This window comes from Euleptes europaea, chromosome 2 (genome assembly GCF_029931775.1).
Source record: "Euleptes europaea isolate rEulEur1 chromosome 2, rEulEur1.hap1, whole genome shotgun sequence".
Taxonomy (NCBI): domain Eukaryota; kingdom Metazoa; phylum Chordata; class Lepidosauria; order Squamata; family Sphaerodactylidae; genus Euleptes; species Euleptes europaea.
This window is the reverse complement of record NC_079313.1, coordinates 133,285,858-133,312,949: the sequence shown is the minus strand read 5'-3', so window position 1 is coordinate 133,312,949 and position 27,092 is coordinate 133,285,858. Positions and strand designations below refer to the sequence as shown.

Below are 27,092 nucleotides of genomic sequence, written 5' to 3'. Positions count from 1 at the left end.
GGCTGCGACTTGACGGCACTTTACACACACACAAGCACATACACAAAAACCAACACGTGATCAAACACTCTGAGAGAGTCCTAAGAGGGATAGCAGAATGAGAGTCTATAGCTACCTTCTGGGGAGGGTTCAACATTTCAAAAGAATCGACTTCCTTCCTATCAGCATTCTTCATTGTCTTTCACACCCATACATGGTAACAGGGAATACGATGGCATGAATTAACTTGATCTTGGTTACTAGTGACCCATCCTTAGTGGGACGTCCCAGTTCCTGTCTGGCTGCAGGGAAGATCAGAACCGACTGACACCTTTTCTTGGCTTGCTGCTTCCGCCCAGGCGGCTGGACTCCAACGCCTTGCTGTGCAACTGTGACCTCATGTGGCTGGCCGAACTCCTGAAGAAATACACCACCCAGGGCAACACCCAGACCGCTGCTACCTGTGAGAACCCCCGGGAGCTCCAAGGTCGCTCCATCATCACACTGACCGCCCAGGAATTTAACTGTGGTGAGTGCCCTGCAGTTCCCAGCCCTGAATCGTAAGGCCGTCTCTTCTTTACAACAACCCTGGGAGGTAGGTAGGGTTGCCAACTTCCAGGTGGTCGCTGAAGATCTCCCATTATTGCAACTGGTCTCCAGGCGACAGAGATCAGTTTGCCTGGAGAAAATGGATGTTTTGGAAGGCGGACTCTGTGGCATTAGAAGAAGAAGAAGAAGAATTGGTTTTTATATGCCGACTTTCTCTACCGCTTAAGGGAGAATCAAACCGGCTTACAATCACCTTCCTTCCCCCTCCCCACAACAGACACCCTGTGAGGTAGGTGGGGCAGAGAGAGTGTGACTAGCCCAAGGTCACCCAGCTGGCTTCATGTGTAGGAGTGGGGAAACCAACCCGGTTCTCCAGATCAGAGTCCTCCACTCCAAACCACCGGTCTTAACCACTACACCACTCTGGCCCTCATTATACCCCATTGAAGTCCCTCCCCTCCCCAAACCCCGCCCTCCTCAGGCCCCACCCCTAAAATCTCCAGTTATTTCCTGCCTGGAATTGGCAACCCTAGAGGTAGGTTAGGCCAAGAGAGATTGACTGGGCCAAGGTCACCCAGGGAGTGTCATGGCACAGTCTGAGGATTTGAACCCAGGACTCCCAGACCCTAGTACAGCACTCTAACCACTGTGCCATACTGTCTCACCATTCGGCATGTGCTATGCAGAGCATTACAGGGGCCTGACATGTTCCACTTCCATTATTCTGCCATTCTGACAATCAAAATGAAAATAAACATTAAAAAAAGAGTAGACAATGCTGACTTTGATGGACCAATGGTTTGCTTAAACATAAGGCCATGGGGAGGGGCTGTGGCTCAGTAGTAGAGCATCTGCTTGGCATGCAGAAGGTCCCAGGTTCAATCCTTGGCATCTCCAGTTAAAAGGGACTAGGCGAGTAGGTGATGTGAAAGACCCCTGTCTGTGACCCTGGAGAGCCACTGCCGGTCTGAGTAGACAATACTGATCTTGATGGACCAAGGGTCTGATTCAGTATAAAGCAGCTTCATGTGTTCAAAGCATATGTTCACGTGTTCAACGGTGTGTTTCAGAGAGGCCTCGCATCACTACTGAGCCACAGGATGCTGACGTCGCCCTGGGCAACACCGTTTATTTCATCTGCAGGGCGGAAGGTAACCCAAAGCCCAAGATCATCTGGCTACATAACAAGTAAGTCTCGGGCTGAGTCCAGGGCCAGGCTGCAATGTCTGCCTTCTCTTGGGATTGCCTTGATTTGGGTTTCGTTATTTCCCCTTGTTTTTCAGCAATGAGATTGACATGAAAGATGATGAGCGCCTGAACTTGCTGCAAGACGGAACGCTAATGATCCAAGACACCAGAGAATCGGACAAAGGCATCTACCAGTGCATGGCCAAAAACGTTGCTGGCGAGGCGAAGACTCAAGAAGTTGTCCTGCGCTATTTCGGCAACCCATGTAATTGGCTTTTCATTGTCCTACAAAAGTTTGCTTTTTTGCAATTTTTGAGCAGGTTTTTTTTACAATTTTGCCCTTTAGATTGGAGAGCTTCTCTTACATTGGTATGATATGGGGAGCCAGCGTGGTGTAGTGGTTAAGAGTGGTGGTTTGGAGCGGTGGACTCTGATCTGGAGAACCTGGTTTGATTCCCCGCTCCTCCACATGAGCTGTGGCCGCTAATCTGGTAAACTGGATTTGTTTCCTCGCTCCTCCACATGAAGCCAACTGGGTGACCTTGGGCTAGTCACACTCTCTCAGCCCCACCTACCTCACAGGGTGTCTGTTGTGGGAAGGGGAAGGGAAGGTTATTGTAAGCCAGTTTGATTCTTCCTTAAGTGGGAGAGAAAGTCTGCATATAAAAATCAACTCTTCTTCTAATAAGATTTGGTGGCTGCTGAAATCCCCGTAAAACTTCCTACCTTGAGCTGGTATGTGGATACAAGCATACAAATATTCTAAATAAATAAATGGTGGGGGGAGGGTTGGGGTCACTGGGGACGTGGGGGGGAGGTAGTTGTTAATTTCCTGCATTGTGCAGGGGGTTGGACTAGATGACCATGGCGGTCCCTTCCAACTCTATGATTCTATGATTCTAAATATGGTCTGTGAACATTTGAACAGGACTTATTTACAATCTCTGTGCAATTGTCAGTATTCATTTCCATATTTCTGAAGAGCAGGGAAAATATCTCTTTGCAAACAGTCGCAAAATTCGTCTGGGATGGTTCACATGCAACGGCGAATTTTCAGCAGATTTCAAGTTCACTATGATATCCTTTTCGAGCATTCGCTGTGACAATAATGTGTCCTTCTCAGAATGGAAAAGGAGACACTTTTAACCATCTTGATATAGGGTTTAGAATGCTGGACTAGACTTTGGGAGATCCAGATTCAAATCCCCACTCAGCCATGAAGCTCTTAGGCCTGTCTCTCTTTCCTTCTCTCCCTCTTCCTCAGTCTGTCCTACCTCACAGGGTTGAGGTCCCTGGAGGATGGACAGGATAAACATGTCAAATAAATAGTAGCGCAACCGTTGATGTGGTTGGGCAACCATTGATGACCCTCCACTCCCAGTGCCTCAAGGGGAATCCAGGGCAGTCTCCCTCTTCCTGCTGGGAAGAGCACTGGAGAGAGAAAATATGACTCGTGTACCTTTTAGCCTTGACTGAACCAACAGAGTTTAAAGGGATGTGAAATAGTCATGATCTTCTCCCTTCGCTTGCAAAGTAGAGTTCCCAACATCCAGATGTGGCCTGGAGATCTGGAATTACAACTGATCTCCAGGCTACAAAGATCCCCTAGAGATAATGGCTGCTTTGGGAGGGTGAACCCTAGGGCACTATATCCTGATCGGGTGCCTCCCCTCCCCAAACCTCGCCCTCCCTAGGCTCCACCCACAAATCTCCAGGAATTTCCCAACCCAGGCAATTCTGTACAATGATCTTTGCATGCACATGAAGGGGCAACATGTTTAGTGTGTGTGTGTGTGTGTGTATGCATGTCCACTGCATCTTTTCCTCCACTACAAATGGACCTCTAACTTGCTATTTGCCCCATTGGTGAGAGCTGAGAAATTTCCATAGAAAATCCCCTGATGAAGCCATTCACAAAACACGTAGGAATCTAGAAGAGCTAAATAAACACTCCCATTAGGGAAGAGAATGAGGCCACACTCTGGTAATCTGTATCTCTCCAAAGTCCAAATAGCACCTCTGGAAAGATGTTTGAATTTGTGGGAGGGTGCAGTGGGAACGGGTTAAGCTCCTTGTCCCACACTATGGCCTTGATCCAAATTCAGGGGCCCCACTGCTGTTATTTAATCTTTTTTTTAAAAAGATCCTCTTGGGAAGTAGATTAACGGATCTCCCAACGTGTCTCTAAAGTGCTACCTATAAATGCTGAATATTATGGATTGACTGACATTCATGCCGCTTTTGGTTTTGCTTTCAGCCAAGCCCAGCTTTGTCATCCAGCCCCAAAACACAGAAGTGTTGATCGGGCAAAGCGTCACCTTGGAATGTGGGGTGTCGGGTCACCCCCAGCCGCGCATCATCTGGATGTTGAGCTCGGGGTCCCCACTGCCGCAGGACCCCCGATTCACCATCACCAGCTCTGGGGGTCTCTACATCCAGAACGTCACCTTCTCGGACCAGGGGCAATACAGCTGCAACGCCAGTAACAGCGAGGGGTCAATCCAGGCAACAGCAAATGTTATCGTACAAGGTAACCCCCTAATACATTGATGGGTATTTGTGGGTGTAATGCTGCATAAGGCCAGCTTTAGAAAGATCTAGCCTGGAAAAATCTATTAACATTTAGGGATAATTTTTGCATTGGCTTGCCAGTCTCCCAGCCAGGGCAGGGGAATCTCCTCCCTCCGGGCCCTGTTACCAGCATGGTATAGTGGTTAAGAGCAGTGGTTTGGAGCAGTGGAGTCTGATCTGGAGAACCGGGTTTGATTCCCCACTCCTCCACACTAATCTAGTGAAACAGGTTGGTTTCCCCACTCCTACACACAAAGCCAGCTGGGTGACCTTGGCTAGTCACAGTTCTCTTAGAGCTCTCTCAGCCCCACCTACTTCACACAGTGTCTGTTGTGGGGAGGGGAAGGGAAGGTGATTGTCAGTCAGTTTGATTCTTCCTTAAGTGGTAGAGAAAGTCGACGTATAAAACCAACTCTTCTTTTTCTTCTCTCCAAATGGTAGCAGGATAAATGTTTTTAAAACTGGCAGCATCGCATATGCCATTACGTCACTTCCAGGAGATACCCAGAAGTGACAGAGAGTAGCTCTAGGAATCGCTTGAGACTCTATGGTTTTCCCATAGAGTTCCCAGCAATTCCTAGAGCTACCCTTACGTCACTTCCAGGTTTTCCTCAGAAATGACATAATGGCACACGCAACATTGGCCGCCCCGTGTTCCTGCCCTCAAAGCTCCTACTGGTTGCCAGACATCCTAGCAGTCCTACTTTTGCACCATAAGAACCAGCCTGCAACTGAAAGCTCAGCATGCCTGCCTGTGAGGTTGATGAGCACAGGAGATCGTTTGAGTTCTCTGCCCCTTACAGATACTCCAAGGTTTTTGGTGGTCCCTACCGACCAGACTGTGACCGAGGGTCAAAGCGTGGACTTCTCTTGCTCTGCTGAGGGCCATCCTTTGCCTGTTATCGCCTGGACACGAGCAGGTATTTTCCTGGTATCTTCCATCATGCTTTGCAAAAATTGCAGTGTGGCTTTATGTATGATGCAGAGATTTTGTGCTCCACCCACCCGGAAGTAGAGGTTACACAAAGTAGAGCAGGGGCAGGCAACCCCCTGCATGCCAACCATTTTACTTGCATACAGGTTTTCCACCCAGCCGGCTGAGGCAAGCCCCATGGGTGCTAGCGGTAACCTTTCGGGCTTCACTTTCATCCATGCCTGGCCAAGCTTTAGTCATTATCTCTTTCCCTCAGAGTTGTCAACCCCCAGGTAGGTCAGAAGATCTCCCGAAATTACAACTGATCTCCAGACTATAGTGGCCAGTTCCCCTGGAGGAAATGCCATGCAGAGGTCAGTAGGGTTGCCAACCTCCACAGAGATCAGTTTCCCCAGGAGAAAATGGCTGCTTTGGAGAGTGGACTCTACGGCATTATACTAGGGTTGCCAGGTTGCTTAGATTGGTGGGCAATTGCCCGCCAGTCCAGTGCCAGGCTTGGAAGCGGGGATCGCATGCACGCGGATGTGTCAATGTGATCACACCACTTCCAGTTTACACTCGGATCCGCCACATCGCACTGGGCCTAAGCCCATTGCGATGTGGCGCATCCAGGTGCAAACCGGAAAGGGCGTGATCACATTGGCATGCCTGCGTGCACGCGATCCCTGCCTCAGCTCTGCCCCGAAAACCTCCCGCCGGAGCCAAGGGGGGACCCGGCAACCCTATATTATACCCTACTGAAGTGCCTTCCCTCCCCAAACCCTGCCTTCCCCTGGCTTCACCTCCAAATCTCCAGGGATTTCTCAACCTAGAGTTGGCAACCCTAACCCCCAACATCATCATAAGTAGGCATTGCAAGGGCATTTGGAGCCCTAGCCAAACAGGTCCCATTGGAAAACACTGTGCAAGAGAACGGGAAGCCTGAAGCCAGCTATGCTGTGTGAACGAATACTCTGTTTCAAAAGCCCAGGGGGATAATTTGGCTTTGCAAAGTGCAAATACCAAACTCGTTCCTGAAGCTTAATTGGTTTTCGGCTGCTTTGGAGGAATTAGATTTTGGCTCCAGGACCTGATTCCACTCCCTGCGAAGGGGCTGAGCTGACTCCAAGCTTGAAAAGGCAGGACAAAAATTAAAAGCCAGTTATGGAATCTCTGAATGTCCGCTTGATCCATTATCATGCGGGGGAATCAACCCTATTAAAATACCTACTAGAAGACCCCTACTGGACTGAACGCTCTGAATGGACAATCAAGATAAAAAAGAAAATTGCCCAAATAGGCATCGACCTGGACTCCCTGCTTCTGTCCAGCGAGAGTTATATCCTAAGTCTAATAAAACAAAGACTAGTCGATCACGGGTTCCAGTGCAAATTTCCTTCAACGCCGCCAATTTGCTCACCTCAATACTTTGGACTTCCACCTAATTTCCATTTAAACTACCTGGACCGTTTTAACAATCCTAAGCTCAGGAAAGTCTTTATGCAGGCTAGGACTAATTCATTGCCTTCAGCGATCCTTCGTGGCAGATTCCTGAAAACGCCTTACGCTGAAAGGGTCTGCGGATGTGGTGCAGGATGTCCTGACTCCGTCTCATATTCTTGTGGGCTGCCATCTTTATGATCCCCAAGAGGAAACCTAATAAAACCTATAGTTTTGAACTTCTCATCAAATAATACGACAATACTTTACAAACTATTAGCTGCTAAGTATCCTGAGACAACCAAAAACGTGGCAAAAGTTTTGACGATAGTAGTCAACTGATGGGAATCTAGTCGGAAGTAGAATCACAACATTAAGGAATGATTTATTTTAATTTTATTTTACTCTAACTTTTATCCTTTTATATACTGCAGATTGTACTATGCCAGTAAAGGTATTTGAAATTTGAATGTCCGCTTCTGTATACGATCAGTAGGCATTATGGGGTCTGGCACCCTCACGGATATCGTAGGCCCCCTTCCTTGAATTTTTTAGCTTTCGTTAGAAAGAGGAGGTCTCGATCCAATTTGTTTGCTGGCTCATCTGAGGAATAAAAACGTTCCACACGTATTCTTACCCAATTGCTTCCTAGCTGGCCTTCTCAACACACACAGATTGCGACACTGTGGCTGGGAATATGGAGGTGGTTGAATGGACCGGGTACCCAAAGGTCGGGTGGAAAAGAACTAGGGTTGAACTGACAGAGAGCCGTTCACCTGGAGAAAATGGCCGCTTTGGCAATTGGACTCTATGGTATTGAAGTCCCTCCCCTCCCCAAACCCCAGCCTCCTCAGCCTCCGCCCTAAAAATCTCCAGGTATTTCCCAACCCAGAGCTGGCAAGCCTACACAGGATTTCTGGGCCCATCCCAATGGAGCTGTGGGTCAAAAGGTCATATATGGCAAAACGGGACCGACTACGTGGCTGGCATGTCCACCTTGAGCCTCACCCCGGCCTTAGGTAGTAGCTGGAGATCTCCCGTTATTACAATTGATCTCCAGTCGATAGAGATCAGTACCCCTGGAGAAAATGGCCACTTTGGCAATTGGACTCTATGGCATTGAAGTCCCTCCCCTCCCCAAACCCTGCCCTCCTCAGGCTCCGCCCCAAAAACCTCCCGCCGGTGGCAAACAAGGATCTTGAAACCCTACCTCCCTCTGCTGTCTGAATTGGCACAATCTGTTGGATTCCCTCCCGTAGTGCAGCGCCTTCGGGTAGGAAACAAGCAACAGGATATATATTTTTTAAAGTTCTATACTCAAAAAATGTATTTTGTTGATGCTTCGTCCAATTAAACCCCCTTTGCTATACACAGTCTTGACTTCAGACTAGACATTTCTATGGGCACAAGGATTCCACCACGAAGAGAGAGTTTTTCACCTCCCTCATCCTGAAATACCCCCCCCCAAAAAAAAATTTGGTTCCTCGGGTGGTCCCATCTCCCCTATCCTGCCATAGGAGCTGGGAGTAGGGTTGTCAGCTCTGGATTGAGAAATTCCTGGAGATTTGGGGGTAGAGCCTGGGGAGGGCAGAGTTTGGGGAGAGGAGGGATCTCAGCAGGGTACAATGCCATAGAGTCCATTCTCCAAAGCAGCCATTTTCTCCAGGGGAAGGGATCTCTGTTGCCTGGATATCAGTTGTAATGCTATTTCTTCACACAATGCATAGTTAAATTGTGGAACTCCATGCCCCAGGATGGGGTGATGGCTGCCAACTTGGAAGGCTTTAAGAGGGAAGTGGACATGTTCATGGAGGAGAGGGGTATTCATGGCTACTAGTCAAAATGGATACTAGTCATGCTGCATACCTATTCTCTCCAGGATCAGAGGAGCATGCCTATTATATTAAGTGCTTTGGCACACAGGCAGGACAATGCTGCTGCAGTCGTCTTGTTTGTGGGCTTCCTTGGGCACCTGGTTGGCCACTGTGTGAACAGACTGCTGGACTTGATGGGCCTTGGTCTGATCCAGCAGGGCTTTTCTTATGTTCTTATGAGCTCTCCAGGCCCCACCTGGGGGCTGGCAACCCTAGACCCAGTCCCTGGCAACCCTAGACCCAGTGCTCTTCGTAAACTAGGGTTGCCAGTTCTGGGTTGGGAAAAACCTGGTGATTTAGGGGATGGAGCCTGGAGAGAGCAGGGTTTGGGGAGGGGAGCGACCTCAGCAGGGTATAATCCCATAGAGTCCACCTTCCAAAGCAGCCATTTTCTCCAGAGGAACTGATCTCTGTGGCCTGGAGATCTCCAGGCCCCTTTTGGAAGCTGGCAACTTTCATGGGGAGGCAGGAATATCATGCTTTGCAAAAATCTTTGCTCTCACAGAAACATTAATATGAATCCATCCCACATACCGTGAGCCAGACGACCAATCCCTGACAGTGTAATTGGTCCATAATTACTGGGCTGCGAGTGATGAAAAATTTGCTCGTTCGCAGTTCAGTAATTATTGCCCAAGTGGTAACCATTCGTCAGCAACAATTCTCCCTGTGAATCGGTGTGAGTGAGGCCTTGGGCTACAAGCCTTGGCATACATGCAGGAGATTTCTTGCAGAGATTATTGATCTGGGTCTCAGAGCCCATTTTGCCCCTGGAATGAGTCCGTGGCAAAGTCCTTTTTTCCGTTGACCTGCTATAGCAGGGGTGGGGAACATCAGGCCCGGGGGCCATTTAAGGCCCGCGAAATCATTTGGTCTGGCCCTTCATGGGTCCTGGCAGATCTCTAGCTCAGAAGGATCTTTTTTTAAAAAAAATATTATTATTTTTATAACATAAAACATAACATACAAATAAAAAGAAAAAGAAAACACAAAAGAGCACTTGTTTAACAATTGAAGCTACTTATTATAGTAAAAAAATTACAAGATTCATAGTGCCCTGAAAAACCACCACCCACCCTAAGATAGTGTCCCATCACCACATTGGACTTCCAGAGAAGTGTTATGACAGTTTTAAAGAGTAAGTATAATAAAATCATTATAATAAACCATAATCAATTATCTACAACTCATTAACTAAATTAGTAAAATTCATTTTCTCCAGTTTGTCCCAATATGCGACGGCCACTGACCATGTTTTTTTAAAATCTTCCATATATTTACCATGTAAGGACTCTGTTAATTTGGCCATTCGCATATATAACCATAATTTTTCTCTCCAAGCCTTAATTGAAGATTTATTTACTTGCTTCCAGATTTTAGGTATTGTAATTCTTGCCGCTGCAAAACTGTATTGACATATGACTCTATCACATCTATCTAATTTGTTTTCAGCTATCCCCAATAAACAAAAGGAAGGGTTCATTTTCACTTGTACCTCTGCCATGGAAAATCTTTTAGAACAGCCGTTCCCAAACTTTTAAAGTTGTGGAGCACTTTTCAGGAGAAAAATTCATCACGAAGCACTAATTTTCATCTAGCACCTATATACTGGACCGAATGACAGTATTTTTCTTTCCAATCTCTTCACGGAGCCCTAGGAGATGTTTCACGGAGCATCAAGTGCTCTGAGGAGCACAGTTTGGGAACCGCTGTTCTAGAACATTCTGGTGTTTATATTTTCTATCTTCAGTTACCCTTGTACCTCTGCCACGGAACTTCTAGAACATTCTGGTGTTTATATTTTCTACCTTCAAGGATTCTCGTACCTCTGTCGTGGAACTCCCACGTCTTCTAGAACATTCTAGGGCATGTTCTAAGGTGCATGCTTGTATCACATGGAGATTTGGGTCTCATCCGTGCCCTGAAAAAGCTGGAACTGCATCCCTAAAACACACCCAACATTCCCTGGCAGCTGTGTGAGAGAGAGCTGTCTGTCAAGGACATTTGTCCACTACAACTGATCTCATTGAGGCAACCCTGGTAAGCTCTGAGGAAATCCAGAGGCCTCTGGAACACTTACACGAGAAGTCCCTTCATACAACATCAGATCCTCCTTAGTTTCAGGCGGGTAGCCGTGTTGGGCTGCGGTAAAAGAGCAACATCCGAGTCCAGTAGCACTTAAGATATCAACAAGATTTCCAGGGTATAAGATTTCAAAAGTCAAAATTCTCTGTCTTCACCATATCCATCAAAGGGAGCTTTGACTCTCAAAAACGTATAAAGACATGTCTCGTTTATTGCGCTTCACAGCCATTGCCTTTTTGAGCAAGTCTATCGGCACCATTTTCCCAACAGCATGTGCTCACTTCGTGTCTCTGTGTCACATTTTGGCAATTCTCGCCCTATTTCAAACTTTTTCGTTATTATTACAGTACATTGTTTTTTAAACATAATGCTATTGCACACTTTGGGGAAGGCACTGGCAAACCACCCTGCAAACAAAGTCTGCCTTGGAAACGTCGGGATGTGACGTCACCCCATGGGTCAGGAATGACCCGGTGTTTGCACAGGGGACCTTTACCTTTACCTTTTTATTGCACACTTAATAGACTACGGCGGCGGTTCCCAAACTGTGCTCCACGGAGCACTCGATGCTCCGCGAAACATCTCCTAGTGCTCCGGGAAGAGATAGGAAAGAAAAATAAATAAAATAAATGTGACAAGATCTGCCTTACTTTACATTTTTGTTGCCTTTTGTGTATGTAGTGAAAGTAGTGGAGAAAAAAAAATTGAATGAAATAAAATGTGATGTTTAACATGCCCAAATGATTAAACTACGTTCCATCGTCAATACTACTGTCATTCGGTTTAGTATATAGGTGCTAGGTGAAAATTAGTGCTCCATGATGGATTTATTTCCCGAAAAGTGCTCCATGAGTTTGGGAACCGCTGGACTACAGTACAGCATAAACATAATTTTTAGATGGACTGGGAAACAAAACAAAAAAGTGTGGGACTCGCTTTATTGCTATAGTTGCTTTATTGTGGGGGTCTGGAACCGAATGCGCAATATCTCTGAGGTATGCTTCTACCCTGGAAATCTTGTTGGTCTTTCTGGTGTTACTAGACATGAATCTAGACCCTCCTTAATCCACCTAACTCACTATTTTCTGCCAGCGTGGTGTAGTGGTTAAGAGCGGTGGTTTGGATCGGTGGACTCTGATCTGAAGAACCGGCTTTGGTTCCCCATTCCTCCACAGGAGCGGCGGAGGCTAATCTGGTGAACCGGGTTGGTTTCCCCACTCCAACACACGAAGCCTGCTGGGTGACCTTGGGCTAGTCACAGCTCTCTCAGCCTTGCCTACCTCGCAGGGTGTTGGGAGGGAAGGGAAGGTGATTGTAAGCCGGTTTGATTCTTCTTAAGTGGTAGAGAAATTTGGTATATAAAAAACCAACTCTTCTTCTCTGCTTTGAGTTGCAGCAGCTCTCCGGGGTTCCCAGCAAAGCTGTTTCCCAGAACTTTTGCTTTAACTCCTTGAACTGGAGGGGCCAGTATGGGACTTTCTGCATGTAAAACATGAGCAGTATCTCTGAGCCGCAGCCCCTCCCCAACGTGACTGTTACTATTAGGTGGGCCATTGCCGAGTGACCGGAGACACAGCATCCTCTCCACTGGCACCCTGAGGGTGGTCCGAGTTGCCCTTCACGACCAAGGCCAGTACGAATGCCACGCTATCAGCGCTATCGGGGTCCGCAGCTTTCCAGTGCAGCTCTGGGTGACTCCGCGAGGTACGTTCACATGTGAACTTCTACCTCCTAAGAAGGTTTCCAACTGTTCTGCAGTCTCTGGGTACTGTACGGTTTCTCTGAGAGCCAGAGTGGTGTAGCAGTTAAGAGTGGTGGTTTGGAGTGGTGGACTCTGACCTGGAGAACCGGTTTTAATTCCCTGCTCCTCCACATGAGCGGTGGATGCTAATCTGGTGAACCAGGTTGGTTTCCCCACTCCTCCACATGAAGCCAGCTGGGTGTCCTTGGGCTAGTCACGGCTCTCTTAGAGTTCTCTCAGCCCCACCTACATCATGGGGTTCTGTTCTGGGGAAGAGAAGGTGATTGTAAGCTGGTTTGATTCTTCCTTAAGTGGTAGAGAAAGTTGGCATATAAAACCAACTCTTCTTCTTCTTCTTCTTCTTCTTCTTCTTCTTCTTCTTCTTCTTCTTCTTCTTCTTCTTCTTCTTCTTCTTCTTCTACCTCCTGATTGCCTGATTCCAAGATGTTCCTCACATACATCCCACCCTTTCTTCTCTGGCAGTGATTCCAGTGTTCCTTCATCCACCGCAAGATATGGTGGCAGAGACTGGGCAGGACATAGACATTACCTGTGCTGCCCAAGGGGACCCACAGCCCACCATAACGTGGGCCAAGGTAAGAGAAGTCATCACCTGGAAGTTTCATTTCGAAGACCCATAGCTTGGGGCCTACATATCATTGGAATTTCCTGTTCCCTTGTGTTCCATTATGATCTTTAAGATCACCTAAGAGCTTACCTTCTTAACTGTACCAACTCACAACAGACTAACAGAAGTGCCTTTCTCCGCATAGCAACCCTAGACCTACTTGGCTGTCTCCCATCGAAATACTGCTTAGCTTCCGAGAGCTGATGAGATTCGGCTTGCCTGGGCCATCCAGGTCAGGCCAATCACCCAATACCTTCCAGCAATTAGCATTACCAAGGTCATGATCCCTGCTGGACTGCTTTGAGGTTTCCTTTGCATTACTCATGATTTTACAAACCTTTAGAAGTCACTTTGCTCCCGCCTCATTCTTTCCCTGCAGTTCTAGGATGCTGTTTTATAACGAATTTAAATTCTGCTTCGAGGCAAGAGCGAGTCAAATCCCCACCATTTCCATGCACAGTCCTAACTTCGGGTTTCTCTCCCCACACCCATTTTGGCTTCTCCCTCCCACACGTCTGTCCCTCCCCTCCAACCCCTTCCCTCAAAGCAAAGCACAAAAGATGGAATGAAGCCTTCATGAAATGTGCAGGCCGACACCAACTGAAGAGAGGCTGGAAGGCAGCTCCTGGCAGGGAGCTGTTGAAGAAAGGAGGGGAGGAATACCCAGCTTTGCAAAAGCACATGCACAGACAGGGAGCAGTCCCTTTAAGAGCTGACCCGCCCCTTCAAGTAAACTGCAACAAGGTTGCATTTTCAGGGGGAGGGACTCAGACGCTCTGTGATTCACTGGGGATGCATAATTAATCACAAGATACTCCTGGAATTTCTTGAGGGGGGAAGCCCTCATGCATATGATGTTTGAGAATTCAGATCAGAAAACTGGGCAGCAAACCAAACACAAACTTCCCCTGCATAAATGACCCAAAGGGTTCAATGGAAAAGAGCCAGAGTCCAGTAGCACCTTAAAGACTAACAACATTTCTGGCAGGGTTTGAGCTTTTGTAAGCCACAGCTCACTTCTTCAAATGCTGCTGTTGACAGACTAACATGGCTACCTGTCGTGATCTAACCCCAAAGGATTCAAGTATTGCATTATTCTGGAATAGTGCTATGTAAGTCCATGTTTTTTTTTTAAGCATAGCATTGTGTTATTTTTGATCAGTGCTAGGCATGCACCAGATTTTCTTTTTAAAGGTGAGTGAACATTCATGCCAATGGAATCACAACAGTTGGGGGCAGGGGTGCAATCCCACCTCGTGTGAAAGGGAAACTACAGCTATCAAGATTGAAAATACTGATTATCCTATATCTGGGGTGTCAAACATAAGGCCCGTGGGCTGGATCCAGCTCCTTGAGAGCTCTTATACAACCTACGAGCCAGCCGAGGCAGCAGCCCCCTCGTAACAATTGAGTTCAACAACTTTGCCCTCTACAGTGCGAAATCTCTGTTGCAATTGCAAACTGATCAACAATCGCACCAGCAACATGACCATCACGGTCGGGGGGGAGCCTTATGTGGAATTCGCCCTGTATTGGCTTTTAACAGCTGCCAAATCAGAGGAAAATTTCCATGCCTCTGCAAGCAAGGTGTTGTTTGACCATTATGTGTCAAATATGGTGTGATTTTTTTTCTTTGATTCTTTAGACATACTGCCAATATCTCTAGTGACATCTGATGGCCACATATGTTAAATACAATTGCCTGCTGCCCTTGTTTGAATTTGATCCGGGAACAATGGCTAAGCTAGGCCTTAAATGCCCATAAAATACAGAATCAGAATGCTGACTTTTTAGGGGAACTTGTATGTGCTGAATTGACCTTATGGATGGCTTGTCAGATGTCCAGTTTCCAGACCTCTGGTTTTTCTCCTGCATTTTTGAGACATAATACGTGTCAAATCATTCACAGGAGACTAGTTTGACCTGCGGTTCTCCACTAAGAAAGGCAGCTCTTTTATGCCCATGCTGATCTAAACAAAAATTGTTCTTCTGAGTCACCTCTGGGTCCAGGTAGAATTCCATTCAATCTGCAGAAACCTCTTTCCTTGCATGACAGGAAGGAATTCAGATCACAGAAAGCGGGAAGTTCCGGATCAGCCGAGAAGGGACCCTCTCCATACGAGATCTGGGGAAGGCGGATCAAGGAAGATACGAATGCAGAGCCAGAAATACCTTTGGGTTCACCTCCAGCACTATGCAACTGACCATCACCGGTATGACAAATCTTGTTTTTCTTTTGTTGGTTTCTATGAGCCAGTTGTCCTGACTGGCTTTTCCCATTCGACAACCACATGCTGTGGTTAAAACGCATGGACTCTTGCTCTGAGACTTTAAAAATCAGCGTAGCCTTGCCTATTTTGTGTGTATGGAGGTTATGAGGGATATGTGTGGGGTGCAAAAAAAAAAAAGCAACACTCAGCAATAATGCACAAGGGGAAACAGATTTGAAACTGTAGGGTGAAAACAAAGCACAATCTTTCATTCTTAAAACGTGCATTTCAGAATGCTTAAGTTAATAAGCTGAAGAAGAGCTCATCTGTTTGAAATGTGTTGGCACTGAAGAACAGACCATGAATGTCTCTAAGGACCATGTCAGGGACAATAAAATGGAAATATCATTAACTATTGTGATTGTTTCCCCCTGTTTCTAAAAAGCAACCAATGTTGTCCGGAGTGGTGACACGTTCGTTGCCAGCTCAATCCAGGAAGCCATCAGCAGTGTGGACCACGCAATCAATTCTACCCGAACTGAACTGTTTAGCAAGTAAGATTGAGTTGGAGATTCATTCCCATACCAGGTAGTAGTAGGGAAATGTTTCTCTGCGGGTCCTTCTGATGCAATTCCAAAAATGTGTGGGTGCAAGAAACTTATGTTGATAGGTGGGAAGGTTTGTGGTTCCTGAGAGGAGAACCAGTGGGGGTGCCGATGTGCCCCAGGGGCTCAGCTCACTCGCAGCCACCAGTTGTGTAGGAGGCAACAGACATTGCATCTTAGATGTGTGTTAAGTACCCTCTTGATCAGAGCTTCAGAGTCCTGAGTAGGATCTGGCTGGTGGGAGGAGGCACACTGGGTTGACCGAATCCCTTGAACCAGCCCTCGGTCGATTCTTGCCCTACCTTCCCCCATCCAGGTTCTTAAATGGAAGTGAAAGAAATAATGCAGGAAAGCAGAATTTTGAACGACTTCCTGCCAATTGAAACATCAGCTTATTAAAAATTCTCTCTGAATAGGCGACCCAAAACTCCTAACGAGCTGCTTGCCCTTTTCCGTTATCCGCGGGACCCGTACACCATTGAGACCGCCCGGGCGGGTGAGATCTTTGAAAGAACCCTGCTGTTGATTCAAGAACATGTGCAGCAGGGATTGGTCGTGGACATGAATGGAACAGGTATAATGCAGGACTAGGCGTATCTGGCATTAAATCTCTAATAGGTGGCCCTTCTAATAGAGGGATTAGCCAAAACAGATCTTGTTTGGCGCGAACGTGCTTTTCAGTATTGCCATTATTGCCATTCTCCTGAATCTAAGTATATGAATAGAGCATATTTGCACAAATACTGGTCTACACAGGCCAATGGTCAGACTCTGTATAAGGCAGATTTGGATGTTCCGGTCCTAACTTTGAATGTCCTGTTGAGACTCGGTATACATTCCTTTGCATTAGGAAGGAATTGCTTGCATGTATACAAACTTCTCTTCATAAGAGCTGGAAGCTCCAGGAATTTCCCGGGAGAGTATGGAAAACACTAGAGTTTAGATATATATCTGATAATGATGTTTCAAGAAAGATTTCATTTCATCCTAAGTTTTTATTTCTGTAGTAATTGTTTGGATAACGCTTTAGAAATTTGCCTTTCAGGCTACCGCTACAACGATCTGGTCTCCCCTCGCTATCTGAACATGATTGCCAACCTCTCGGGCTGTTCTGCCCACCGGCGCACTCCCAACTGCTCATATATCTGTTTCCACAAGAAGTACAGGACTCACGACGGCTCATGTAACAACCTCCAGCATCCCATGTGGGGAGCGTCTCTCACCGCTTTCCAGCGGCTGCTCAAGCCAGCTTACCAAAATGGTTTCAACCTGCCTCGAGGCTTCTCGTTGGTGGAAGAGGCCAGAGAGCTCCCTCTTCCCCTCCCTCGTTTGGTTTCCACTGCCATGATTGGCACAGAGACCATTACCCCCGACGACCAGTTCACCCACATGCTGATGCAGTGGGGCCAGTTTCTCGACCACGACCTGGACCAGACAGTGGCCGCCATCAGCATGGCGCGTTTCTCGGATGGCCAACCCTGCAGCCAGGTGTGCACCAACGACCCTCCTTGCTTCTCCATTATGATCCCCGCGAATGACCCCCGGGTAAGAAACGGCCGCTGCATGTTCTTTGTCCGCTCCAGCCCCGTTTGTGGCAGCGGGATGACCTCTCTGCTGATGAACTCCGTCTATGCCCGGGAGCAGATCAACCACCTCACCTCTTTCATTGATGCTTCCAACGTCTACGGCAGCACAGAACATGAGTCCCTGGAACTGAGGGACCTCAGTGACCAGAGAGGGCTGATGAAGCAAGGCCAAATGGTCCCTGGCTCTGGGAAGCCCCTCCTCCCCTTTGCAGTGGGGCCTCCCACTGAGTGCATGAGGGATGAGAGCGAAAGTCCTGTACCATGTTTTTTGGCGGGGGACCACCGAGCCAATGAACAGCTGGGCCTGACCTCTATGCACACCCTGTGGTTCCGCGAGCACAACCGTGTCGCCACCAAGCTTCTGGCCTTGAATCCCCATTGGGATGGGGACACCATCTATCACGAGGCTCGCAAGATTGTTGGTGCTCAAATGCAGCATATCACCTACTCCCACTGGCTCCCCAAAATCCTTGGGGAAGCTGGGATGAAGGTCTTAGGAGAGTACAAAGGCTACGATCCCAACATCAATGCCGGAATCCTGAATGCGTTTGCAACAGCCGCCTTCCGCTTTGGCCATACTCTTATCAACCCCCTTCTCTACCGGCTCAACGAAACTTTCCAACCCATCCAACAAGGCCATGTCCCACTTCATAAGGCCTTCTTCTCCCCTTTCAGGATCATCCAGGAAGGGGGCATCGATCCTCTTCTCCGTGGACTCTTTGGGGTCCCTGGGAAAATGCGGGTCCCTACTGAACTCTTGAACATGGAGCTGACGGAGAAGCTCTTCTCTATGGTGCACTCGGTCTCTCTCGACCTGGCGGCCATCAACATCCAGAGGGGGCGGGATCATGGCATCCCTCCTTACAACGATTTCCGGGTCTTCTGCAACCTCACATCTGCTCAGGAATTTGATGACCTCAAGAATGAGATTAAAAACCTGGAGATCAGGGAAAAGCTCAGGAGGTAGGACAGTTTTCTGAAAGGAGGGCAGAGAGTAGGGGTCACTGGGGGTGTGGGGGGATGGCAAGGAGTAGGGGTCACTGAGGGTGTGGGGGGGAGGTAGTTGGGAATTTCCTGCATTGTGCAGGGGGTTGGACTAGTTGGCCCTGGTGGTCCCTCCCAACTCTATGATTCTATGTTCACCATAATTTATTGTACTTTAGGTCATTTATACCTTGCAACTTCAAAGACATGCATGAGGCACATAGCAAAAGAGAATGTGACAATACAGATTTGAAGCAGTGCATGCATAAAACGGTTTCAAACTAATTCAGTGAAACTCTTCAATAAAACTAATGAGAGCCAGCGTGGTGTAGTGGTTAAGAGTGGTGGTTTGGAGCAGAGGACTCTGATCTGGAGAACCAGGTTTGATTCCCCACTCCTCCACATGAAGCCAGCTGGGCGACCTTGGGCTAGTCATGGCTCTCTTAAGAGCTCTCTCAGCCTCACCTACCTCACCTCACCTACCTGGGGAGGGAAAGGGAAGGTAATTGTAAGCTGGTTTGATTCTCCCTTAAATGGTAGAGAAAGTTGGCATATAAAAACCAAATCTTCCTCTTCTCCTCCTCCTTTTCCTCCTCCTCTAGCGGGTAACACCATCCTAATCTATATGCTGAAACCAGCAAACAGCTATATAAAACAATCATAAATATAAAAACAAGCCATAAAAGCACTGGCAGGCAGTAAAATAGGTCAAGATCAATGCAAAGGGATTTAAAAGGTTGATTAAAAGACTGGTCCCTAAATACTAAGAAAGTAGGTGCCAGGCAATTTTCAAGTGGCAGGGCATTACACAAAGAGGGCTCCACCACTAAGAAGACCATTCCTCTAGTGACCTTTCTCATTTCCATGGGCAAGGGCACAGAGAGCAGGTCTCTGCAGAAGATTGTCCTTCAAGTATAACCTTTTAAAAGTATATCCCTTATGTAGGTCCTTTGTAGATCTCATGCAGTAGGAAGAGAGGGAAATCATACTGCTGCGCTCTGTGTCTCTGTTTCCATTGCCCTTGTTTATTGCCTCCTGCAAAAGAAGTATATAATCCAACATACAGTGTGACTACGGGATCCCTTTTCCTGCTTCCGTATCAGGGTGCAGGCCGTTCCCAGTGGACCAAGTTGTAAGTACCTTGAAGAATGTTTCAGACACCCCTGGGTGTATCTGCACTGCAAACCTGCCCTGAGCCCAGCTTGCTGGGAATGAATGCAAATAAATGCAATAAATAAATAAATATATCAGTTTTATTATTTTTGCTAAAGCAGTGATCATGATTTCTGCTAAAGAATCCTGGGCAATGGGGTTTGAGATCCCTTATAACGGGTGTCAAACGTAAGGCCCGTGGGCTGGATCCAGCCCCTTGGAAGCTCTTATCCGGCCCATGAGCCAGCCGAGCCAGTCACCTCCCCAAGTCCCAGTCTGAGCTGGCGAGCCATGGCCTGCCCTGACCAAGTGACATTTATGTCGTAGCTGGCCCTCGTGACAATTGAGTTCGACACCCCTGCCTCATAACCGTCACAAAACTACAGCTGACTGGGGAAAGAATTTGATTTTAAGTCAAATTGTTGAACCAAGCAAATGTAATTCTCGTTGGATCTTTCTTTCCCGCCCCTTTGCAGTTTATATGGCATTACTAAGAATATTGACCTGTTTCCTGCACTGATGGTGGAAGATCTGGTCCCCGGTACCAGAGTTGGACCCACACTGATGTGCTTATTTGCGACGCAATTTAGAAGACTCCGGGATGGAGACAGGTACTCAGAATATGCCTTTTTGTCATTCCATCCAATGAAGTGTAATAATAATAATAATAATTATTATTATTATTATTATTAATACTCCCATAGGAGGAAGAGCACAGTTATATTTAAAAACACAGGGCCTAAAATAAGGCTTCTTCACGTTTGCTGATGTAATACACATCCTAAAACACTGGATACCTCTTGTCAGCCGTGAGCCATGTTTTACGCTACATGGACTAAATATTTTTTATATAAAGGTACACAGAATAATGCCCTTACCTGGATGGCCCAGGCTAGCCTGATCACGTCAGATCTCAGAAGCTAAGCAGGGTCAGCCCTGGTTAATATTTGGATGGGAGACCACCAAGGAATACCAGGGTTGCTGTGCAGAGGGAGGCGCTGGCAAACCACCTCTGTTAGTCCTTTGCCTTGAAAACCCCATAAGGGTTCGCCATAAGTCGGCTGCGACTTGACGGCACTTTACACACACACACACACACACACACACACACAGAATAACAGGCCTTTATATGTTTTTTACCTTGTATTATGTCTGTGTAAATGTCAGGATGTGTGTTGTAAAATTATGCATGCATGACCAATGAGGAAGGCCTCTAAAGGGCCAAAATGTGTCTGGTCTTATTTTGGTCATTGTATGTACTAACATCAACTGTCGTAATATTTGTAAACGTTTCTGTGCTTTTTAGGAAGCCTCATTTTAGGTGTTTTTAAATACAACTGTGCACAATATATAAGAAAAATAAATATGTTTTGTTATAGCAGAGTTTAGCTCAACCCCTTTGGTTTCCTCATTCCTACGAGTCCACAGGGTGCTCAGGTTGCCAACTCTTGGCTGGGAAGCTCCTAGAGGTTTGGGAGTGGAGTCTTGGGAGGACAGGGTTTGGGGAGGGGACAGAACTCAGCGGGGATTTGGTGCCCTAAAGTCCATCCTCCAAAGCAGCCATTTTCTGCAGGGGATCTGAGCTCCGTCGTGTCTGGAGATCCGTTGCAATTCCGGGGGATCTCCAGGCCCCGCCTGGAGGCTGGCAACCCTGCTCAATGAACAAGGAGCAGGCACACACCAATCGACCCTATTTCCCATCCCGTCTGTCCATCTCAGCCCATCCTTCCCCACTCGCCGTCCCGTAGCGAGTCAGGTGCTGATGTCCGAGCTTACGATTCCCCCTAAGGTTTTGGTACGAGAATCCGGGAGTGTTCAGCCCAGCCCAGCTCACGCAGATAAGGCAGACGTCACTGGCCCGCGTCATCTGTGACAACAGCGACCACATCCGGCAGCTCCAGAAGGATGTGTTCCGGGTGGCGTCGTACCCGCAGGGCATGGTCGGCTGCGAGGAAATCCCGGAAATGGATCTACGCATGTGGCAGGACTGCTGCGAAGGTTCGTCGTTGGCATAGTGGTTAAGAGGGGCGGACTCTAATCTGGAGAACCGGGTTCGATTCCCCAGTCCTCCACATGAGCGGCGGTCGCTAATCTGGTGAACTGAGTTGGTTTCCCCACTCCTACACATGAAGCCTGCTGGGTGACCTTGGGCTAGTCACAGTTCTCTCCGAATTCTCAGCCCCACAAGGTGCCTGTTTGCAGGGGGTTGAGGGAGGCAATTATAAGCTGCTTTGAGACTCCTTATGGTAAAGAAAAGCGGGGTAAAAAAGCCTCTTCCTCCTCTTCCTCCTCTTCCTCCTCCCCCTCTTCCTCCTCCTACTCTTCCTCCTCCTCCTCCTCCTCTTCTTCTTCTTCTTCCTCTTCTTCTTCTTCCTCCTCCTCCTCCTAAACAAGGAGGTTCCTTATGGCTATGGAGAGCCAGGGTGGTGTAGTGGTTAAGAGCGGTGGTTTGGAGCGGTGGACTCTGATCTGGAGACCCGGGTTTGATTCCCCCACTCCTCCACAGGAGCAGCAGAGGCTAAACTGGTGAACTGGATTTGTCTCCCCCGCTCCTCCACATGAAGCCATCTGGGTGACCTTGGGCCAGTCACAGCTCTCTTAGAGCTCTCTCAGCCCCACCTACGTCACAGGGTGTCTGCTGCGGGGAGGGGGAGGGAAGGAGATTGGAAGCCGGTTGGATTCTCCCTTAAGTGGTAGAGAAAGTCGGCATGTAAAAACCAACTCTTCTTCTTCCTCCTCTTCTTCCTCCTCCTCCTCCTCGATCCCTGAAGGGCGATGTCCAAGAATAACCCCCGTCACTCTCATAACACCAGCAGTGCTTCGGGAGACGGAGGGTGCCTTCCTCTCCCCCTTGCCGAGAGCATTCTTGCCGATTCCAAAGTTTTCCTCCACCTGCCTGTTGTATTCTGCGTCTCCGGAAAGACGTTGCCTGGCACCTGTGCAGAGCGATCCTCCTGTTATTCTCCGATTTTGAAAAGCAGGAGAGCTGAGAACCCGGCAAGGCTGTGTTATGCAATCCCTCGAGGCCTTGCAGATGGGGTGTAGATGGGGCGTGTGGAGGGGAGCCGAGAGACGAATACCTGAATCGTGAGTCACATCCTGCCGGCCGGGTAAGGGCTGTAACTAGCTTTTGCCTGAGCTTCACAAACTTGACCCTTTCTCAGCTGCCGAGCGTCCTGAAGAGGAAGCGATTCGCATCTCAGAAAGGAGGGAAGGGAAGGGGGAATTTCATCCGTGCAGCCGGTGAAGTTTCCTCCTTACCACCTGTTTTTTTTTTGGTTTAGCAAAATAAACCTGGGTCCTGAACAACAGCTGGAGGGGGGAAAGAGAGGGCCTTCCCACGGACAGTGGACATCAGTGGCTGATCGCTTCTTTTCTTACCCCCAAAGGGTACCCACTCTTCCTCCTGGGGGGCAGTTTGCAACAGAGAGGGGGTGGGATGGCAGAAGGCTGCTGAGGTGTGTGAACACTTTGGGAGGGGCTGTGACTCAGTGACAGAGCATTTGCTTGGCATGCAGAAGGTCCCAGGTTCAATCCCTGCGGCATCTCCAGTTAAAAGGGTCACAACCACATGAACACACATGAAGCTGCCTTAGCAGACCCTTGGTTAGGGTTGCCAACCTCTGGGTACTAGCTGGAGATCTTCTACTCTTACAACTGATCTCCAGCCGGTAGAGATCAGATCACCTGGAGAAAATGGCCGCTTTGGCAATTGGACTCGATGGCATTGAAGTCCCTCCCCAAACCTAGCCCTCCTGAGGCTCCACCCCAAAAATCTCCCACCGGTGGCGAAGAGGGACCTGGCAACCCTGCCCTTGGTCCATCAAGGTCAGTATTGTCTACTCAGACTGGCAGCAACTCTCCAATGTCTCACTCAGGCAGAGGTCTTTTACATCACCTACTGCCAAGTCCTTTTAACTGGAGTTGATGGGGATTGAACCTCGAACCTTCTGCATGCCAAACAGATGCTCTGCCACTGAGCCACGACTCCTCCCCTGTGGTAGGTGATGTGAAAGACCTCTGCCTGGGACCCTGGAGGTTGCTGCCAGTCAGAGTGGGTGATACTGACTTTGATGGACCAAGGATCTCAATCAGTAGACGGCAGCTTCACGTGTTCATGTGTGCAAGGACCGCTTCATTGCAAGAGATTGGAACTGGGTTGCCGGGGTTTGGTTGAGGTTTGCAGGGTCCAGATGTTGTATTGTGGCTCACGCATATGAGCTTCCCTTCCCCTCCCCACAACAGACACGCTGTGAGGTAGGTGGGGCCGAGAGAGCTTTAAGATAGCTGTGACTGGCCCAAGGTCAGGAGAGATTGGGGACCGGAGATCACATTTCCGAGCCTCTCAAACTCACCTCGCGCAAACCTCTCCTCTCTCTCTTTCCCCAGACTGTCGGACAAAGGGGCAATTCGGGGCTCTTTCGCAACAGTTCCGAAGCAAGAGATCTTCTGGCTTCAGCTACCCAGAAGAAAACCCTTCCAACGCCAAGCCCGGAGACCCAAGGTGTGTGTAAAGTGCTGTCAAGTCGCAGCCGACTTATGGCGAACCCTTTTTGGGGTTTTCATGGCAAGAGACTAACAGAGGTGGTTTGCCACTGCCTTCCTCTGCACAGCAACCCTGGTATTCCTTGGTGGTCTCCCATCCAAATACTAACCAGGGCTGACCCTGCTTAGCTTCTGAGATCTGACGAGATCAGGCTAGCCTGGGCCATCCAGGTCAGGGCGTGGTGCCCTTAGCAACCTCTTTATTATTGTTGTTACTGCATTAAAAGGTAGAGTTGTATCTTCCCTGGCACACACACTCCTTCTGTGTCAAACTGTTGGCCACAGCCCTCCAGGGTATAAGCTTTCAAGGGTCATCTGATGAAGGGTGCTTTGACTCTTGAAAGCTTATACCCTGGAAATCTTATTGGTCTTTAAGACGCTACTGGACTCGAATCTTGATCTTTGACTGCAGACCAACACATCTATCCACCTGAAACCATCTGAATATACCATTTCTTGCAGAACGGAGGGGCCTTCTCCGAATCGCTCACAAGAGGAGGATCTCGAGCCTTTAGTAAATGAACTCAAAAAAATGGTCTCCGCTCTCAGGAAACAGGTAGACTAACCCTAAGAGGGGGCAGGGTCTCTAGAAATGTGCCTTGTGCCAAGAGCAACTGGACTTGCTGGTAACGATGGTGCCCCATCCAAAATAACCCAGCTGGGCTGTTTCCCATTTTCCCGTGCCATACAAAGAATACATTGGGGGAAAGTAGAAGGTGTGCATGGATTTATTTCATTTTTTTAAAATGTCATTCTTAAGGATAAAGCAGCTTACAGGTTAGCTGGCGCCAGCAACCCTAAACTGGTATGCCGTCTCAGGAATGTGGGAAGCTGCTTTATTTGTGGTGGTGAAAAGTGCCGTCACGTCTCAGCTGACTTAGGGTGCCCCCGTAGGGTTTTCAAGGCAAGGGACGTTCAGAGGTGGGTAGCCATTGCCTGCCTCTGCCTAGCGACCTTGGACTTCCTTGGTGGTCTCCCATTCAAGTCCTAACCAGGGCCAATCTTGCCTAGCTTCCAAGATCTGACTGGATTGGGAGTTGGGAATGTTTAGTCTGGAGAAGAGGTTGAGGGGGGACATGATTGTTCTCTTTAAGTATTTGAAGGGGTTTTGCTTAGAGGAGGGCAGAGAGCCGTTCCTGTTGGCAGCAGAGGATAGGACTCGCAATAATGGGTTTAAATTGCAGGTGGAAAGGTACTGGCTGGATATTGGGAAAAGGTTTTTTACAGTAGTTAGTTGTTCGGCAGTAGAATCAGCTACCTAGGGAGGTGGTGAGCTCCCCCTCACTGGCAGTCTTCAAGCAGCGGCTGGGCGAACACCTTTCAGGGATGCTCTAGGCTGATCCTGCATTAAGTAGGGGGTTGGACTAGATGACCTCTCTGGATCCTTCCAACTCTATGATTCTGTGATTCTAAGTCCTAACCAGGGCCTACCTTGCCTAGTTTTTCTAACAGTTAGAGTGGTTCCTCAGTGGAACAGGCTTCCTCTGGAGGTGGTAAGCTGTCCTTCCCTGGAGGTTTTTAAGAAGAGACTAGATGGCCATCTGTCAGCAATGCTGATTCTATGATCTTAGGCAGATCATGAGAGGGAGGGCACTTTGGCCATCTTCTGGGCACTGGGGGTGTGGGGGGTGAAAGTTGTGAATTTCCTGCATTGTGCAGGGGGTTGGACTGGATGACCCTGGTGGTCCCTTCCAACTCTATGATTCTATGAAGATCTGACGGGATTGGGCTAGCCTGGGCCATCCACGTCAGCCTGGCTTATTCATACCATTGGACTCTTGTCCCCGCCAGCTCGCTGTTGTCTCCTTGACAGGCAGAGCCTCAACAAAGGCTTTGGTCTTTCCCATCACTTACTACTGAAATGTGACCAGGAGTCACAAAACTCCCATTGCATGTGTGATGCATAGTCCTCGTGTTGCTCTCCAACAAACACAAGGGTCTTTTATGCATGCCTGTTTCACTCACCATCACCCCTCCAATGACTTCGGGCCTTTGTATTGATTATGCATGCCGTTTCGGACCATCAGAGGTAGCCTCGCTCTCCCCCTGTGTTTACCCGTGTTTTGCCCACATTTTCAGGGGCCTGTTTTATCTCGAATTCGAAAACACAGGCAAAACACGGGGAAACGCAGGAGAGCGAGGCGACCTCTGACAATCAGAAACGGCATGCATAATCCAAACAAAGACCCGAAGTTATTGGAGGGGTGACGGTGAGGGAAACAGCCATGCATAAAAGACACAAAGTCCTCGGTCTTTAATGCATGGCTGTTTCACTCGCTGTCACCCCTCCAACGACTTCAGGTTTTTGTTTGGATCCTAAGAAGATGAATCCCTGCCCCAAGGCACTTACAACCCAAAATTTGACACCAGAGAGACTGCATAGGGAGGGGAAAATAAACAGGGAAGGATGGTGCTCTCGTTTCGGTTACTTTTGCTCAAAACTTCAGATCTTATTCTCTGATTAGGATGGGCCCACATTTAAGCAAACGGGACTTTCCATGTTGGGTTTACATTGCTCCTGGAACACTTCTGATTTGCCCACATCTTTAGCGACTAAAGAGACCAGTGTGGTACTGTTAATTCCCACCATGCAGTTCTCAGCTTTATTTTCCTTGCTTTCCCCTTTTTCCTTCCTTGCTTTCGATGTCAGGTCAGTTTCTTGGAGGGTCAACTGAGGCAGCATGAACGAAGCTCGGGCAAGTACGGCCGGCAGCAGAAGACCGGAGCCAAATGGAGGACAAGATGACCAGCCCTCCTTGGATTTAACGTGAGGAGACAGTCCATGCTGAAAGCAGGGATGGTGGAGGGGTATTCTCAAGTGTGATGGGATGAGCACATGAAGCTGCCTTATACTAAATCAGACCTTTGGTCCATCAAAGTCAGTATTGTCTACTCAGACTGGCAGCGGCTCTCCAGGGTCACAGGCAAGGGTCTTTCACATCGCCTAGCCCCTTTAACTGGAGATGCCGGGAACTGAACCTGGGACCTTCTGCATGCCAACCAGATGCTCTACAAACTGAGCCACAGCCAAGACGGGATGCT

At 48.3% G+C, this 27,092-nt stretch overlaps 1 protein-coding gene across 1 annotated transcript in view; it reads left to right on the top strand.

Moving 5' to 3' along the window:
* The window catches only part of LOC130473110 (peroxidasin homolog), a 63,025-nt gene extending 36,229 nt beyond the window's left edge, over window positions 1-26,796 (top strand). Inside the window, exons 7-22 of the mRNA XM_056844639.1 lie at window positions 339-508; window positions 1,599-1,716; window positions 1,812-1,981; window positions 3,974-4,246; window positions 5,091-5,207; window positions 12,145-12,303; window positions 12,824-12,936; window positions 15,025-15,181; window positions 15,624-15,732; window positions 16,200-16,357; window positions 16,829-18,332; window positions 19,982-20,116; window positions 21,295-21,503; window positions 23,895-24,009; window positions 24,513-24,606; window positions 26,701-26,796. Coding sequence (XP_056700617.1) covers window positions 339-508; window positions 1,599-1,716; window positions 1,812-1,981; window positions 3,974-4,246; window positions 5,091-5,207; window positions 12,145-12,303; window positions 12,824-12,936; window positions 15,025-15,181; window positions 15,624-15,732; window positions 16,200-16,357; window positions 16,829-18,332; window positions 19,982-20,116; window positions 21,295-21,503; window positions 23,895-24,009; window positions 24,513-24,606; window positions 26,701-26,796 — 3,697 coding nt within the window. The remainder of the gene's footprint in view (window positions 1-338; window positions 509-1,598; window positions 1,717-1,811; window positions 1,982-3,973; window positions 4,247-5,090; window positions 5,208-12,144; window positions 12,304-12,823; window positions 12,937-15,024; window positions 15,182-15,623; window positions 15,733-16,199; window positions 16,358-16,828; window positions 18,333-19,981; window positions 20,117-21,294; window positions 21,504-23,894; window positions 24,010-24,512; window positions 24,607-26,700) is intronic.
* Window positions 26,797-27,092: the final 296 nt, after the last annotated feature.